General features: G+C 45.1%; 1 protein-coding gene across 1 annotated transcript; it reads right to left on the bottom strand.

Moving 5' to 3' along the window:
- Nucleotides 1-269: 269 nt before the first annotated feature.
- Nucleotides 270-16,850, bottom strand: LOC136943113 (gamma-aminobutyric acid receptor subunit pi). Its single transcript, XM_067236314.1, has 9 exons — nt 16,798-16,850; nt 7,301-7,413; nt 6,043-6,110; nt 5,575-5,792; nt 4,358-4,440; nt 1,802-1,939; nt 1,424-1,576; nt 956-1,146; nt 270-632 (listed from the first exon to the last, which is right to left on the bottom strand). Exons 1-9 carry the CDS (start codon nt 16,848-16,850, stop codon nt 270-272), a joined length of 1,380 nt encoding a protein of 459 aa, XP_067092415.1.
- Between the last annotated feature and the right edge of the window lie 572 nt (nt 16,851-17,422).

The following is a 17,422-nucleotide window of genomic DNA, read 5'->3' as shown; positions in this document are numbered from 1 at the left end:
CTGTAGTGACCCACTACAACGGTCTACGCTACATAGAGTGTGCGTCTCTCACAAACACGAATGTACAAAATGCTCACACTCAATTGATAAAATAGACATGTATGAACAAACCATACACACATAGTACTTCAATACTGTACACACCTCACCTCTCTCAGAAACATTCCCACGCGCACACAAAACGCTCGCCCACACACACACACACACACAAACACACACACACACAAACACACACACACGACCACACACACACGGCCACGTGTTCCATGTTAGAAGTACAGATAGTACGTCCAGTAGAGCAGGTTGACCATGACAAATGAGAGGGGGAAGGTGACTCGGGAGTAGTTGTCTATGTAGTGGGGGTTTTCCACGTGGCAGCAGTTTATGGAGCGCAGGACCTTGCGGATGAGGGCCAGGGCGCTCAGGCAGCGGTTGGGGGGGTCCTCGGTGGGGGGCTCGGGCTTGGGCTCGCTGCCGGTGGGGCTGGAGGGAGCCCCCCCCGCCTCGGAGGGCACGGCCACGGTGGGCGCGACGGGGGTCTCCTTGCGCCTCTTGGCCCGGTTGGCGTTGTTGGCGATGGTGGTGACGATGCCGTTCATCTCCTCGTCAAAGTCACGCATCGGATGGCCGTACTAGAGGACAAGGAAAAGGAGGCCGGTTAACATAGTGTATGCTCTATAAACAACCGATAGCTTGGACTTTGCTTAAGAGAAAACGTACAGTACATGACCCTACCGTGCATCACGGTTGCCTGTTGATGCTGATGAACATGATGATGATGATGATGAAAACGACCATGACGACAACGACTACGATGAAGATGGAGACGAACATGAAACCAAAAACTTGCCGTGACGACGTTGACAAAACACACTGACGGGGACGCAAAGAAGGAAGAGGGTTCAGACGCGAGGGGCAAATGTCAACCCCAGTCAGCCGGTTTAGCGGCACTCACCATGATGAGGTGGGAGTCTGGGTGGTGCATGGTACAGAAATGTGCCACGGCGTACTCGATCAACGCCCCGAAGATGAAGCTGAAGCAGATGCCCAGGTACACGTCGATGGCCTTGATGAAGCAGTTGGCGTTGGGCAGGGACGTCCTGGCGCCCATCATCAGCGTGGTCATGGTCAGGACTGTGGTCACCCCTGGGACAGAACAGAACCACAACGTTCACAAAGCCTGAGGACGTGCATCGTCATGACGATGTGCCACTCGATGGTCAGTGGACATGAAGTAACCAGTGAAGGACTTCCTAAAATCTCACTTCATTACAAAAATGTTTCATTTTGGTCATAAACGTCATGTGGGTAGGGTTGGCGTTTGGAAACAGGGTGGAGGTACACTTGCTGGACCAGCTTCTGACCCACGAGGCTGGAAGGTGTGGGTAGAGATGGACGGCGAGCCATGCTGGTGCCTGCCTACCTATACAGATCCGGGCAGGAACAGACGACTGGCTGATCCAGAAGGAGACCCAGGAGAGGACCACCAGCAGGCTGGAAGGGACGTAGGTCTCCAGGATAAAGTACAGGATGCTCCTCTTCAGCTCAAAGTGGAAGATCAGTTTGGGGTAGTTTCCTGGAGAGAGAAGGTCACATTCAGACTGGTCTTACCTTGGAGAACCTTGGGAGTAAAAGCTCCCAAAAATGAAATTCCAAACCTGTTATATAACTTTTATGACGAGGGGTTAAATTCATGTTACAATCGAAAAATTGCAACATGGAAAGAATAAAGAAGCTGCTGTACTATGGGTCCTTGAAGACAACTGGAGTGTATCTACAGTACTGTATATGCTTTATCTACCAGTTTCATAGACAGCCTCTGAAGCAGAGGTGTAGTGGTCTTCGACGGTGTACTGGGCCAGGCGCAGAGTGTCCAGACCACTCACAGACTCGTTCCCTCTGGTCCAGTGAAACATCACATCGTTGACGTTGTAGCCCCCTACAGAAGGAGAGAAGGAGGGAGGGGAGCGAGGGAGCGGTACAAGATGGCAGGGAGAGAGGGCAAGGAACAGAGGAGATGAGAAGGACAGAGTTAAAAAGAGCAAGGGAGAGAAAGGTAGAGAGAAAGGGGGGGGGGAAGAAAGGAGAGAGGGAGAAACAGACAGGACAGAATAATTAAAAGGCTTTCCATGTACAAATACCCAAATATGTGTGGCTGTTCAATTTGTTCGAGTATCCAGTCCAGTCTGCCACTCATAAGATAAGACAGCTCCACATGTTACACAGCGATGAGAGGACAGTGGACACACTGGCTGCTGTGCTGTAAGTGTGACAAGCACAAGCAGCTTTTTTGAGTTAGCTGATGTTTTATTCAGGATATAATGCTCGCTCGCAGTGGCAATCCCGTCTAATGTTCATTCAGAAGCACCATGACAATGTGGAGGGATTAATATGAATTTCTGATGTCAACGCAACCTTAATGTTCATTCAATAATTCAACACAGGGTGAAAGGGACAGAGAGGCAGTAAAGACGTCACTGCTTCATTATCTCTGGGCTTACAGTTTCATATCTCTGGGCTTACACAATAACAGGATTATCATGCATCTTTCAGTCAGCTTGACAAACCTTACATGAACCCTGTGAAACTGTGACAGAATGAAGTATGGGATGGTAGAACTGTAGATGAAAAAGAATAGTAGAAGGTGCTGCTATATGTTACACAGACGTACAAATAGAAAAGAAAAGGGTGTGCACTATTTCGGTTTTATTGCATGGCATTTAATGAAATCCATTTCTATGGTTGACCTGCAGGGGGTGCTGGAGAATAAGAAGCAGAGAGGGGAGGCAGAGGGAAAACTCCCATTATAAACACCAAACCTTCCCCACATCCTGTCCCTGCAACGTGACTCTAATTATCTCATGTTTCTGCTCTCCTCTTAACCGACTCATCTGGGACTAAACACACAGTATGATATGTAAGGACTCATACATTATGGACCAATGTGTCCCAGAGGAGGACGATGAACTACGCAGGCAACTTTGATGTCATCTGAAGACCCTTGTTGCATTTCAGTCTTTTTGTTTTTTTTTGCTCATTATTTTCTTGACCAACAGAGTCAGGAGGAGATTTGCTCATGTTTTAACCCTGGGGTTAAAACATGAGCGGTGCCATCAAGTGCGCTGGCTTGGAAGACGCATTAACATCAGGGAGCATGAGGGGCTGTCTAGAGGTGCTTTCAACCCTGCAAAGTTCACAGCTCACCTCTTAAAAATACCATGCTGCCTTGAAGAAGAGGCACTATTTAAAATGGCTCCCTTTTAAACACCTAACCTCTCCCTTCCACATCGCTCCACTGTGCTCCCGTCTTGAAAGCAACAATCAAACACCCCAGCGAACGCCTTTTGACTCTCGGCCCCTTTGTCCTGTCAGTTTCCACTAAATATTTCACCATTATCGCTCCATTATTGCCTGGCAAGGCTTGCTTCCTTTTGCTCCAAACTTTTCGCTCCCGTCAGAAATGTAGAGTGTGCGGGGAGCGACAATCCATTTTTGGCACAGCATGAAACAGAATCATATCCTTCTTTTTATAAGCCTGCGTCTCATCCTGAGAGTTCAGGGTAAAGAGGAAGGGAGCGGAATGCTGTGTCAGACACTAAGCCGTGGCAAGAACACATCCTCCATGCGTTTACCTGGAATTAACCTCTCCACATTCCAGTGGGCTCAGAGGGGCCGGAGACCTCTTTAGCTCTGTTTGTTTGGCAGGGAGCTGTTTTGGCGGGGATCAGATCAGCTGCTAGCCTGCCTCCCTGCCGTTAAAGAGGGTGATGCAGAGCGATGGAGTGAGGGAGAGAGAGACGCTTCTGCTATTTGTTGTTCTTCCTCACTCCCCTCCCTGTTCCTCGGACTCCCTGCAGCTTTAGCCTTGCATAACTGGGGGAAGGTTGTGGGGGGGTTGGGGGCAGGCAGAGGCAGGGGCAGATCGGGGACAGGGCAAGCCTGATCCTAAAATGCAAGGGAGTGTTCTGGGGCCAACCATGGATTAAGGGGCCGACAGGGTTGCCTTGGATTTCACATCTGACGCAGTCTTATGGTGGGTTTATGATTAAATAAGTCGGGATAAGCACACCTACACATGTATTCCCTCCCTCTAAACACAACATCCCCCCTCTCCTCCCCCACCCCCCCGAACCTTCATACACAACGACTTACTTACTCATGCATAAACGTTCATACTCTCATCCGCATCAAAGCCGCTGATGTATTTGACACATTTCCCAAGCAGATCTGAAACAGTAATCTGAATGTGTGTGTGTGTGTGTGTGTGTATGCATGTTTGTGTGCACAGAAGCCACAGCCATCGAACGGACATGGACTCTTCGCAGAGCTAGCAATAACAAAGGTGTGGTCTCCTTACAGCTTTCCAACTGCAGTGTGCAAGTCTGCTTGTCCATGGGGTATTTGGTCAGATCCATATTGCAGGCCACTGTGGTGGTAATCCTGGAAAGAGCCAAGAAAAGCAGATCAGTTGTTGTTCACCTCTTGGGTAGAATCACTACTGTGTTCCCCCCCCCCCCCCAGGCCCACCACTGGAAGCACCACAGCAGCTGCTAGCCCTCCTCCCATGGTGCCTCTTCCACACACAGTCTTCCCCTGCAGGCCTGCCTCGGCTGCCCCTTTGCCCCAACCCACTCCCCCACCCCCGTGCCCCCCCCCCACCCAGCCTCTTCCTGCCCTCCTCCTGACACACGTCCTCCTCCGCTGACAGACTGAGGAGCCTTGGGTGGAATGGGTGTGTCTCCATGTCTGGAGGAGAGCCTCCATGTGGCTGCAGAAACACACACACATACTGGCATAGGACTGTGAAGAAACCCTCAGACGCACCACATGAACACACATGCTGTAGACGCTATAGATAGAATGCCGTAGTGAGCCGTCTGCAGAGGTTGGGTGCGTTCAGGCCTTGTTACTGTCATGCCCATGCAAGTCTAAAATGTGCACGCTGGACATGAGGCCCCACAAACGACATCATGCTTGAGTAGGACTCACGATAAGCACTGATTAACCATATGCATGGACACAGTTAGGATGCACAGCAATGCAGTGTGAAATCTTGGCTTTGTACTTATGGTAAACAACAGTAGCAATGGTGGTAAAACAAACAGTAGGCAGCTGTCCATTCAAAACCTCATGAGCATTCAGAACCATGGACAGCAATCATGGACACCAGCCCTTTAGCTCCCGTAGATTACCAATTACAAGTCTGTATAAAACTGTGGATCACAGGGGAATTCCCTCTCTTCTTCTTCCCTCAGAAGACCTGGTACAGAGCTGTCTATAATCCATTTGCTTCGTCCAATCACTGGCCAATATGCCCCTTTATCATGTTTCTGCTACACTTGAGCTCATCTAGATTATCTATATGATCTAGCATTCCTCAAGACGGGTCTACTGATTTCATTTAATTGGTCTGCAAGGTCAATGGCTTCGATGGATCGCTTCTTCAGGCACACAGTCAAGCACACCGATTGAGTATAAAGGTCTGCCCATGTAATACTGTCGGCCTAAACAAGAAGAGATATTGAACCAATCACTACTTGACACCGTTTGACTGTACACTGTGTAGTCCCTCACCTCAAGGCGTACAGGACAGTTCCGTTGGGGAAGATGCGGATCAGTCTGTTCTCCACCGTGATGTCGTGGAGGAAGGACTTCTTGGAGTCCACGATGAAGGTGTCGGGCACCCACAGCAGCTCAACCAGACGGCCGTCCAGACTCAGGCTCTTGTTGCCCTCGAACACCAGACGCTCATCCGTCCAGCGCTGGCGCAGGAAGATGGTGGCTGTGTAGTCCTGTACAGACAGTCGAAAGTCTTTTGGTGTGTGTTTTGTGACACAAGGATAGGGAGTTTGCAAGCACAGCAGTAGCATTTACTAAGATATGAACCAGCCACCGTACACAACAAACAGTCTTGTTTAAAGTTGAATCCTGGCTGGACTAGAAAAAAACACATGCTATAAGGATGATTCTTGGATCACATCGCTATGAACCAGTCAGGGAAAAGTTTAACTGTAAAGTAAAACTAAAAGCTGCAAGTCTCACCATGTTGATCTCGGATATGGTGTCAATGCTGGCAATGTCCAAACTCATACCCACTGTTACAGGGCCATCTACACAGCAGAGAAAGTACAGTTAGGGGAAAATGGAGAGAAAATGGAGAGAGAGAACACATCATGTGCATTTCAACAGCAGTACCGTAGAATGAAAAGGGAGTTATGCAAAATGCCTTAGGCCAGCAAGTTGGAAAAACTTGAATGCTGAAACTGAAAACTCCACATAAGAAGTTTTAACAGCCACAGTATGTTGCGTGTGGCTCAGACAGATGGGAATTACCCAGTGCTTTTCAGCAAGCCATAGCTTGCAGCTCTCTTGTTTTCTATCTCTACACCACACTGTGCCTAAACCACAAGAACTAACCATAAGAATTGAGCTCCAAAGTGCCCATTACTGAGTGAGTGCGCGTGTGTGTGTGTGCATGTGTGTGTGTGTGTATGATTGGCTGTATCCATAGTGCCTTCCAGGAACCTCTCCTCCAGGGGTTCATGTCCTGAGAAGCCCCCAAAAATCTTTCTGATGTTTTCGAATTCGCTTCAGTCTCTGCGATCACTGATCAAAGTGGGCAAACAAAGCCTTATCACACTGTCATAATCTCAGAGCCAGATATCAGATATAATAAATGAATAGACGAAGCTACAACAATGAGCTGGTGATCAAAGGCTACACATACCAACACTGTATATTGTAATGTTTACCCTAGGAAAGGCAGTTGTTTCAGGCAGATACAAGCAGCTTAATTCTTAAGTAATGAGACGTCTTTTTAGAAGACAAACAGGAACTATATGTACCGTATATATACCATACAGTATATGAAGTACTCAATTGAATACCATCTTGTGTAGTTATGTATTCTTCTGTATTATTCTTCCTTTAGAGATAGTTGTACAGGTTGTGTGTAATTCTCATGGAACAAGGCTACTTTTTATTTTTCTACTATTATGGTTCTTGATTTATTTATAGCCTTGCAACAAAAAAAAATCCTCAAACACATGCAGTAATAGGAAAAATAAATTCTGCAGCAACCTCTTCCTGTACACCCACACACACACACACACACATGCACACAAACACACACACACACACACACACACACACACACACACACACACACACACACACACACACACACACACATGCACACAAACACACACACACACACACACACACACACACACACACACACATACACACAGGTGCTTTGAGCAGCATCTCATTTTCCATGGCCATGTATAGTTTTTCTTACTGTCAAAGAAGGGCCTGAGGTACTTATTGTATCCTTTCATCAGCTTCTGAATGGTAGGAGGCAGAATCTCTCCCTCTTTAACCTCAGCGCTGAGCAGAGAGTTCTCTAACATCCTGGGGAAAAGAATTCACAGAAACAGGGAGAAGAAATGAAATTATTTAGCTCCACACTCCAAATGTATTCCTCCCCAGTGGACACCTTGCATATTCCCTATTAGTCTGCATCTAGAGACAGAGATCCACAACAACGCCTGAAGATGTGAAAATAATCTGTTGAAAGCATCCAAACAACTTAAGGTGACAGGAAAGAAAGAAAGAAAAACGTCTCTTTTCATAATTGGATTACTTTGAAGCTGTGAGGGTCCAAACACTAAAAAGGTGTCAATCAGCATTATTTAACTTTGTGCTCTTGCAGCTCATCTGTCTTTCCTCCTCTCACTAAGCACTCCCACTGATTGTCCTCTTCAAAGCCACGCAGCAGAGCATGAGGATCAGATTTGACCGGGGATCAGGAAGGGATTTCAATCATAGCGCCATATCCTGTCTCTTTGCTTTCTTAATGTACAGCACTGTATCGTATGTACTCTGGATACTACAAAGCACTGCAGTGCTCCACAGATGTCGCAGAAAAACCCAGTTTGCTCCCTATGCCAGATGTCCCCAAAGTGGAAAGGCAAACTCATCCTCAGCTCTCACTGACAAACGATATACTGGAATTTGCTGACATGAGGTCAGTGTTGTCCTTGTGCCTTCGTATTGCAGTGTTTTTTGTTGTTGTCATTTAGCAGCTCATCTGTTTTATCCCTTTCCTAAATCTACAGGTATACACTGCTCTGGAAACTGCTCTGCTCTGGAACCAGGAATTGTTTTACGCTAAAACTAAATAAACAAACTCAGTTGTTTTCCACATATGCAGTGGAATGGCTTTCATTGCAACAAGCACGGAACCTTAATGACCTTAACTGCAAGACAGTGTTAGCATCATCTCCAATGAGTCAATTTGAGGAAGCCTTCAACTGAATTTTGAGTCACCAACATACTGTCAGGCAAACACTTCACCCCCACACAAGCGCTCCTCCCCTCCCCAGACATGTGCAGATCCAGATGCATTCAGCTGCATTAGGAGCAACCACGGAAATAGACTGATTTAGGAGATCGGCAAAGCACACATAACAACGAGATATTCAAAATATCCTTGACTTTCACCTGACTGTGTCCCGAACACTTAGAGACCCCGAGGTGGCATTCTGCCGGCGTACTGTTGCTATGCTCCATGTATTCTCAGTCATTGGAGTGGCAAATCCAGCCTGTTGTTAGCCCATGTAACATTTTAAAGACACAGTGACATCTCCTGAGATGGAAAAGATCTGTTTGTGACAGTGTGCTGCCACTGGAACACAGCATTTTAAAACTGGGTCAGCTCAAATGACCTGCGTATCTCCATGCATGTCTTCAGCCGTCACAGTGCGTGTGTATGTGACTGGTGCCAAAGCCCAGCTACACCTTTGGGAGACATGGAAGACATGCCACAAATAGCTGAACTGAACTGTGGGTCTTAATTACTAGACAAAAAGCAAGAGTGGACAAATTCATGTCAAAAGAGAGGAAACATTTTTAAAACCACAGCCCAAAAGTGATTGATAGCTGAAAAAAACAACTTTGAGATATCCATCTATTCTGGTCATCAGTGCCAATGAATTCTTAAACATTAAAAACATGTTTCAATTTCCACCTCAGTGTTTCCCTCCAGTGCAGCACTGTGTTGGAGGCTGTGGACTAACTGCACCTCAGACCATCCACCCCACCACCTGCCAAACATCTTACATCTTCATCCTATTCACTGAGCCCTGACACAGTAGGAAGACAGAAACATCATTTGAAGGTCCCTGGAGACAGCCAGGAAACAAAGGCTAATAGCAACCATTAACCAGCATTTATCAACCATTCACATGCTAGCCGCCATTCGTCCAACACTCCTATATTGTACAGAAGAGAGGGAGTTTTGAAACACGGTATTAGCATATGTCTATCACAGCAGGATTCTCCAAAGCTCTATTCCCCCGATGAAAGCATGCTCAGTAGAGTGCTAAATCCCAGAGTGCTAGCCGACAGGAACTGCCACACCTGCCACGTGGGCCGACCATCAGGAATAACAAGCTGACACTTGGCTCAGACAACAGAAGAACTGAACAGGACCTATTGTGCACAGTTGGCACACCCCAGACTACCAGAAAAGCCTTGAAAACAAATCCAAAATAAGATGGAGGAAGCTCCAATTTGACATATCAACAGTGACTGATCATTATGGATGATGAAGTCTGCCTTATGACATAACTAGAAGATCATCAAGTTCCCTGATGACTTTGCTGTGAAGTGACTGCCTTTAAACACTATTTAAAAGACTTGATCTATGGTGGCACATTTTGTGTTGACTATATTATTAGCATGGACATGTGACACCATGGATCTAAATGTGCTAATTGGCCTCCTCATTGGCCTCGCGTGAGTAGTCACAACACATCTTCTTCAGCTCAGTGTTTAAAAGGGCAGTTGTTGGCTAAACCTCTCCCTCTCTGTCTCTCATTCCTTATCTTCCTTTCAATGTTAATGAGAAAATTAACAGTGAATTATAGTCTACCTCTACATTCTATTGCTAATATGCTTCAATCACCTGATCACCTTTGATCAGGAAGTAGATGAGTGAACACACAGAAGCATGCTTGTTCACTGTTAAACTCCAAAACTCCAATTGGCCGGTGTACAGTAGGCTGTGTGTGTGATTTGACTAATGGAAGTTTGATGTCAGACTTTGGGGGTGGAGGAAGAGGAAGGAGCAGAGATGGTACCACAGTGTGGTGGGGGAGATAGTGGGATGTGTGGGGGCGGGGTGGGGTGGGGTGGGTCAACCCTGTGGGAGCATCCGCCGTTTCAGATCCTGTCTCAGTGAAACAGGCCCCCTGGAGACTCCTCCCCCTCCTACCCGGGCACAGACACAGCTGAGTCTAGCATCGGTTCGGACCATGCTCTCGAATTTCACAACACATTAACTCAGTCCAACATGGCCCCTTCAGAGAAATGAGGAAGCTTAACGTTCTGCACACTCCCACTCTGTCTTTCACACACACACACACACACATACACACATAAGACAGCACATTTCTCCCAGAGCTTTCACCCATCCCCCCGACTTCCAACCCCATACCCCTGGAGAGATCCCCAAGGCAACTAGCAGTCCCCTGCCCGCGTGCAGTTAGAGTGATATGATACATACCATAAGTATAGAAGGAAAATGACTAACTGTAAAATTATTTGATTGAATGGGTATCCCCATTCAAGAACATGTTCAGGATACAACAGGATTTGATGAGACGGGGGCTTGGTTTCACCATAGGGATGATGTTTTCCTTTATCACATGTCCAAGGACCGGAGTGTGCAAGTCAAACGCATTTGTTCACCGTGCCGACAAGATACATTGTTGTATTTCTTTGGAACTTATAATTCCCCATATCCATCTCCACATCCACCAGTCTAATAAATAAAACATCATGTCTTTCAATACGGTGTTCCCTTTGAAATTGTTACTTTTGAGTCCATCAGGGTCAATCTATGTGAATCTAGATTCATGCATGAAGTTCGGTTTTCAATCCCGCAGCACATTTAAAATGTACGTGGGCAAGATTCCTTAAAACCCAAACAATAGTTTGAATTCATGCATATGGAATTCTACTCTAACCATCATTCTCTGTATAGCCCTCCATGTACAGCAAGGTCAAATAATCAGTCACGCTCATTCATGTAAAAACACCAGTTAATGACGATTCTACCGATCTGTGCTAAATCACATGAAAGCCCTTGACAATGGTTAATGTTCTGTCTGCATATGGGTCAAAATTAGATTAACTGTTTCACTGCGCATGGACCTTGAGCAGTAGACCTCGCTACAGAGCAGCCTTCTGACCTGCTCCCTGAGCCCGGGGCTCAGTCATAAAAGGCGCCGATCAGAGACAGGCGAGAGTGAGGGGGGGGGGGGGGGGGGAGAGAGACAGGTGAAAACATATGGCACAATCCTCGTCCTCAAGGTGCAGCAGAAATATTTGCCACACACCGGAATCTTCGCCTGTCAGGCCGAATTAAACCATCTTCCTCTCTCCTTTGCTCAGAATATTCATTTTGCAACTGTGAAATGGGATTTAAGGGAAGTCAGAGCTGCTCTCTTAGGTGGAGATTATTCTCCGCTGCACAGCTGGGACTAAGACATCCTCAGACCCTCACCTCATTCTCTCAGTCGACAGGCAGGGTAGGCAAGCCACAAACAAGTGGCACAGGAGTATGTAACGTTGTATGGATTAAGACAGATGTTTCTTTCTCTTCACGCTAGGCAGCTCCCTAAGCTCCCTCACAATCATGGTGGAAAGACAAGAGCCCTCTCTTTCCTCCCAAAGGCATCACATTTTCCCTCTCAGTCACACCTGCTATGGGAAAAACTGGCACCCTTCAGTGAAGCACAGTCCAAACAAATCCTCCAAAGGCTTTCCTTCAATCTCTACCCAGATCAACCAGGACCTACACATTTCTTTCATGTTAATCAATCAAAAGAATTACACCAATGCTCACATTTAGTATTGGCTGAATGGATTTGTTGACTGTATCTGTAACTGTGCACCTTCACTGTTTTTCTACATACATTTTTCATGAGTTTACCGGGCACTGCGTGTGAAACATGTTTTCTACTGCTGAGATTGACTTGCTTGTGGCTGATGCAACAGAGTGAGCAGATCCGAGTGGTCCGGAGATTTTGTGAGGAGGAGACAATCGTGTGGCGTCTCAGAAAGGTAATGTTTTGTGTCAGTACCCAGAGCTAATCAAGCTGAAGAAATGTTGCGGCAACGACTAGTCAGGGACTCTACAACTACATTCAGCTAAGTATTCATTATAAACCAACCAAAAACAAAAAAACGACCTCATAGAGACAGAATGTGTATCGTCATTCGCTGCATAGTGTTGAGTTGCCATCTGAGTGCATACCATTTTTACATTACTGCCACTGTCCAATGCATTGCTACTGTCATAACAGTTTAGTGATGTAACTTAAGATAAGAGTATTGCTTTCATTTCATTTCAACAGTCTTTGTGTTCATAACACATTAACTGAAACTGTGTAAAATGATGAAATGCCTACCTTGGAAAAGGACTTGTAGACAGAGAGAAGATTTGGGAAACAGGCCAGATGACATGTTGGCAACATTAAAAAGGAATTGTTCTCTTGCTGATTACTCTGAAGGTCTGTTTTGGCCACCTACAGTGAGACATACCTGGCCTCTGGGGAGCATTGAGTAGCTGCTTGGTGTCTATTGTGTATGGATCCATCATCAAGTCTCTGAGTGCCCATGTGGCCCATGCTTGGTAGAATCAGGCATGAGTAATTGATTGGATGCGTGCTCAGCCTCCTTGATGGGCTCCAAAGGAATGTCTGCTGTGGTTGAGCAGATCCTCACGCTCCTCTCCTCCACATTGGCCAAAAATAACGGCCTGTGCAATAATGCAATTCCCACAGAGTGCGGTGATGCAAATGTGAAAGTCTGGTCCTGTGAGGACAAGCTCCAGATATTCCCATCTCCCAACAGCTATAAAAAAGAGCAAACCAAATAAAAATAGCCCTACACAGATACTTTTTTCTTGTGTATTTTCTCTGCATGGATTCACAATTCATTGTTAAAATATGACTCTAAGTTAGAAAACATTATATTTACTGTGAATTGTATGGACTCAAAAAAGAGATTATGATAGAAGGCGAAGTTCAGCTAAATAATCCCAAAACCAGGCTAAGACATGATGCAAGTCTAGAAAAGGCCTGTTTACTGTGGCCTTTGGTTTAGACATGTGACTGCTAAGTGTTTGTCAGTTCGGTACTAAATTTAGTTGCATGCAGCTCAGTCCGGCAAATGTGAAATGCCTTGTACAGCTCGGAAATGCAAGTTTTGTGTTAACCCCTGTCTACACAAAAACTAAGCAGGGGATGTATTTAAGGCAAACATATGGTAACTGACAGTGGAAGTGTTTTGTTATGGAGAAGAGGGTATAGGTCAGGAAAAGTCTAGCTGTACAGTCTCTCCTTACATTTACATTTTGTCATTTAGCAGACACTCTTATCCAGAGCGATTTATAGTAAGTACAGGGACATTCCCCCCGAGGCAAGTAGGGTAAAGTGCCTTGCCCAAGGACACAACGTCATTTTGCACGGCCGGGAACCAAGCCGGCAACCTTCTGATTAATAGTCTGATTCCCTAACCGCTCAGCCATCTGTTCCCCCCTGTCCTTGATTGCCAGATTGCCTTGGAATAAGAAAGAGGCTCCTCCTATACCAAGAATATCAAACTAAAGAAACAAACTCCCCTCAAGAAATCCCCTCAAATGCTAAACTGAGTAATCTGACAAAGATGTTTTTGTGGAACACTGTAAGAGAATAATTACTTGAAGAGACGTTCCTTCTCATTATTGTGTTAACTTAAATTGTTACTTAATGACGTGAAGCGGTTAACCATCCATAACGATCCACTAAACAGAATAATCACTATGGTTTCTTCCACAACACTGGACGAAACACAACAACAAGCAAGCTAAAGCTAGTCTGGCCCAAAATATACTGCAGCTCAGCATCAAATGAAAAACCAAAGTAGCTGAAATTCAGCTTGAAATATTAAAGTCAGTCAAGCTTGTAAATAAATCCCAAACATTTCAGATTTATTTAAGGACATCTCAACACTTGACCAGTGTGCAATATTATTTTTTGGAGTTGTCCTTCAACAGGAATATCTGAAACTTAAATCACATAATTGTAATAGGAGGTTTGGGCATAATTTTCACACTGTATGATCCAAATATTTTCAGAGTTGTATACTCATGGACACCAACAAACTACTGAAATGTAGTGACCACTCCCAAAGGAGGCCGGGAGCTCCAAAGGAGTTTTAATACTGTAACTTCCATGTTGTGGAAACTTAAGTCATAGATTCATTAAGTAAATGGCTCTTGAGAGTTTTAATAGGAGAAAGTGTCTTGAATGTAATTTTGACATTTATTTAAAAAAAAACATTTTACAATACAACTGTATTGTGTATATGCAGGAAAGATCTGAGGGCTTCATGTAGATGCTGGCTAGATCAGATAAGACAGAAATAGTTAAAACAAACCATCCCCTTAACAAGTGACTTGGACAAGCCTGGGACATACATTCACAAAGAGCATGACACAAAAATGTGCTGTGTGATCTGGGATTATGTATGATCTATGTTAGGGGAAGAAGATATCTGCAGAAGCCGCCTGCTGAAGACTGAAGAACATGTGCTTCTTCAGTGGGTCCTCTGAAACAGTAGTCTCTGAGATGCTCCTGACTTTGAGAGCACTAAAGGAGGCTACAATCCCTAAATACGACGAAAAGCTCTGCTATTTCTTAATATGACAAACCGAACCATTAGCATATTAATAAGAGCTTAATCCATGACTCTAGCGCTTCTGCATGGGGATTTGCAGGGCACTTGGAGGAACTCTGGTACTTCAGTTCAGTGATGGACTCTCTCGCACATTGATTTATTTGAGGAGTTCTCCAACCAACAGTGGTTCGTCGTACAACAGATTTTCACCAAAACCACCAGCCAGAAGCAGTGGAACTGGAGCTTGCTGTGACTTACAGTTGGGTTATGTGATTTAATAGCAGTATAAGAGATCAGGGTGTTGTCTGTGAGCTCTCCACCGCAGTCTCCCTGTGTCTGAGATCAAAGACTGGAGCCAGGAGACAGAGGCAGGGGGCACGACAGGGGACAACACTCTACATTGGCCTGTGATCTTTCCTGATCTGGTCATGTGTGTTTGAACCATTTGTTCAGTCTTAAATTTGACCCAGGATTAGCAAGTGTTTTGTAAACATTGTTATTTCCCTGTCAAAACCTTAGCTAGTCTTGTCTTGTGGGAACACATTTCAAAGCTTCTCAAAGCAATGTCTTTAAAAGCCACCCAGCTGAGATCCAGCCTCTCCCTTGATTCTATCTCTCTTTGTTCTTCTGACTGGGAGGAGAGAAACAAGGCTGTGATGTTGCAAGGGTTTTCGGCAGGAGAGACAGGGACATGTGAGCATGTCCCTATCCCTGAAATTTTCTAAGGCCAGACTCACTCAGACTGTGCCTGTGCTAAGCTTCTCGTGCAATCATCCGATAATGGCGACACATTTTCAAAGCCAACATGCACTGCATGCCTGATTTAAGACATGTGAGCTCTCAAAACCTTCAACTCTCCTTGTGACGTAGTGGCTTTGAGGAGTGAATGCTTTTTCAATAATCAATAATAGGTTATTGCAAATGGTATGTATAAATGAACTTTAACCTGCATAGTTACATTTTGCCATTGTCTTTCTTACATGACCTCAAGGTACTGTGTTGATTTACTCTCAGTTCAATATTGATCAGGTCATACAGTAGGTCATGTATAAATGGGAGCAGCTCAATGGTTGTTAGAACGCCATAATGGTCAGTGCATTTCGAATCTTTCATCTAAAACATGTCCAGCTGCAGGTAACGTTAGTTTATGCCACAAGAGATCTCTGTATAACCACATCAAGACCTTTGTGGGAAATAAGCATAATAATAGCCTCTGCTATTAATAAGAATAATATGCTTATAATGAGGTATTAATCACCTCAGTGCAAATTACCCATCAGTGACTGCAACAAAATGGGATGAATGAATAAGATTGATGACCTGTCATGTCACAGACTTATGTTGGGTGGGGCACTGTGGACAACAGCATCTATACCAAGTGCAGATGGCACAGACCACTGAGACACCATGAGTGCCAGGCAATCTCACCAGGGATGGTGCCCTTGGCTGCTCTGTCATGGGCCAACATATCATGCCATGATGCCAGGAAGTGGTGTTTCCCACTGGGGTTCTGGTTATCCAAGTTTAGCGAAGAGTGTGCCTATTTTTTTCTCTGGAAAAATAGGGCAGCTGAAGGAGGAGAAAGTTCTTGTCCCGGTACAGGCAAAGCATGCACCAAGACATCCCATCATCTTCTCTGCATGACCTCTGTAGCCATTAGTGCAGCTGATTGGATGCAGTACATGGTTAATGCAGTGCAAGGGACCACCTCACTGATGCTACACAGCGTTTCTGTTGTACTAGCATGGAATTTCAATACCTCTGGTCTGACACATAGTGAGTCTTTACTGATGTCAAACAAGCTATCCAATGAAGTGTCTCACAATATTACCCACTGTCTGTCTCTCCCTGTGTCTGTACCTCTGGCTTACACGTTCTATCACTCTTCCCCTCTCTCTTTCAGTCTCTCTCTTTTCATCCCTCTCAAGTTCACAGACTGCAAATGGTTTTATAAAAGGCGCAAACTAACCCTTAGTAAAATTTTTAATTCACTTCCCCTTCACTTTTTTGACTTTGAGTGCCCACAGGAGCCAGATTTTGTGACTCTCCACCTAAAACCTTTCTTACCTGCTAATGAGGAGTAGAACAAACACAGTTCCTCCGGAGGGAAACAGAGCCATTGTTGAGGGGGTTGTGGAGCCGTCAGAGGTCTATCTGAAATATAAAGGCACAAGGAAGACAGAAGGAATTGCCATTATTTCGGCTGCTTGACTGGGGCTATGTGGATATACTATCAATATGTTAATCAAGGACGTCTGTTGTATCAATGGAATGACAGTTGTATCAGTTGCATCTCTGAAGCAGTGGCGAAAACTCCCAAACTCTGGTATTTTCAGGTGTTGTTACCAAACCAAAATCAGCTGAGGGGCATCACAGATGGTCTGCTCTATTTATATCTCTAAATAAACGGTACAACATACTGTATACTTAATCACATGAACAGATAGAATATCATCAAATGTATGTAACTGATATTATTATTGTCTAGATATTTGTATTTTTTTGTCAGTGCAATTTTGTATGTGTTGATGTCAACCCCCCAATTCAATGAGTCATAGTCTTCACCTGAGGGTATCTGCTCAACTGCATATTCATTTAACAAAATTGACTTCTCTGAAACTTCACCTCCAGTATTAAGCTTCAGACTTTGGTAAAAGCAATAAAATATATTGCATTTCAGTCATCCTTAGCA

This window comes from Osmerus mordax, chromosome 5 (assembly GCF_038355195.1).
Source record: "Osmerus mordax isolate fOsmMor3 chromosome 5, fOsmMor3.pri, whole genome shotgun sequence".
NCBI lineage: Eukaryota > Metazoa > Chordata > Actinopteri > Osmeriformes > Osmeridae > Osmerus > Osmerus mordax.
The sequence above is the reverse complement of the archived record's forward strand: the minus strand, read 5'-3'. Positions and strand labels throughout refer to the sequence as shown.

Excerpts from the sequence above, each read along its gene's own strand:
- LOC136943113 (XM_067236314.1), bottom strand. The coding sequence starts at position 16,850 with ATGGCTCTGTTTCCCTCCGGAGGAACTGTGTTTGTTCTACTCCTCATT. Across the intron at positions 1,577-1,801 it reads AGAGGCTGTCTATGAAACTG|GAAACTACCCCAAACTGATC; the intron begins GTAGATAAAGCA and ends TTCTCTCTCCAG. Across the intron at positions 633-955 it reads CAGACTCCCACCTCATCATG|TACGGCCATCCGATGCGTGA; the intron begins GTGAGTGCCGCT and ends CTTGTCCTCTAG.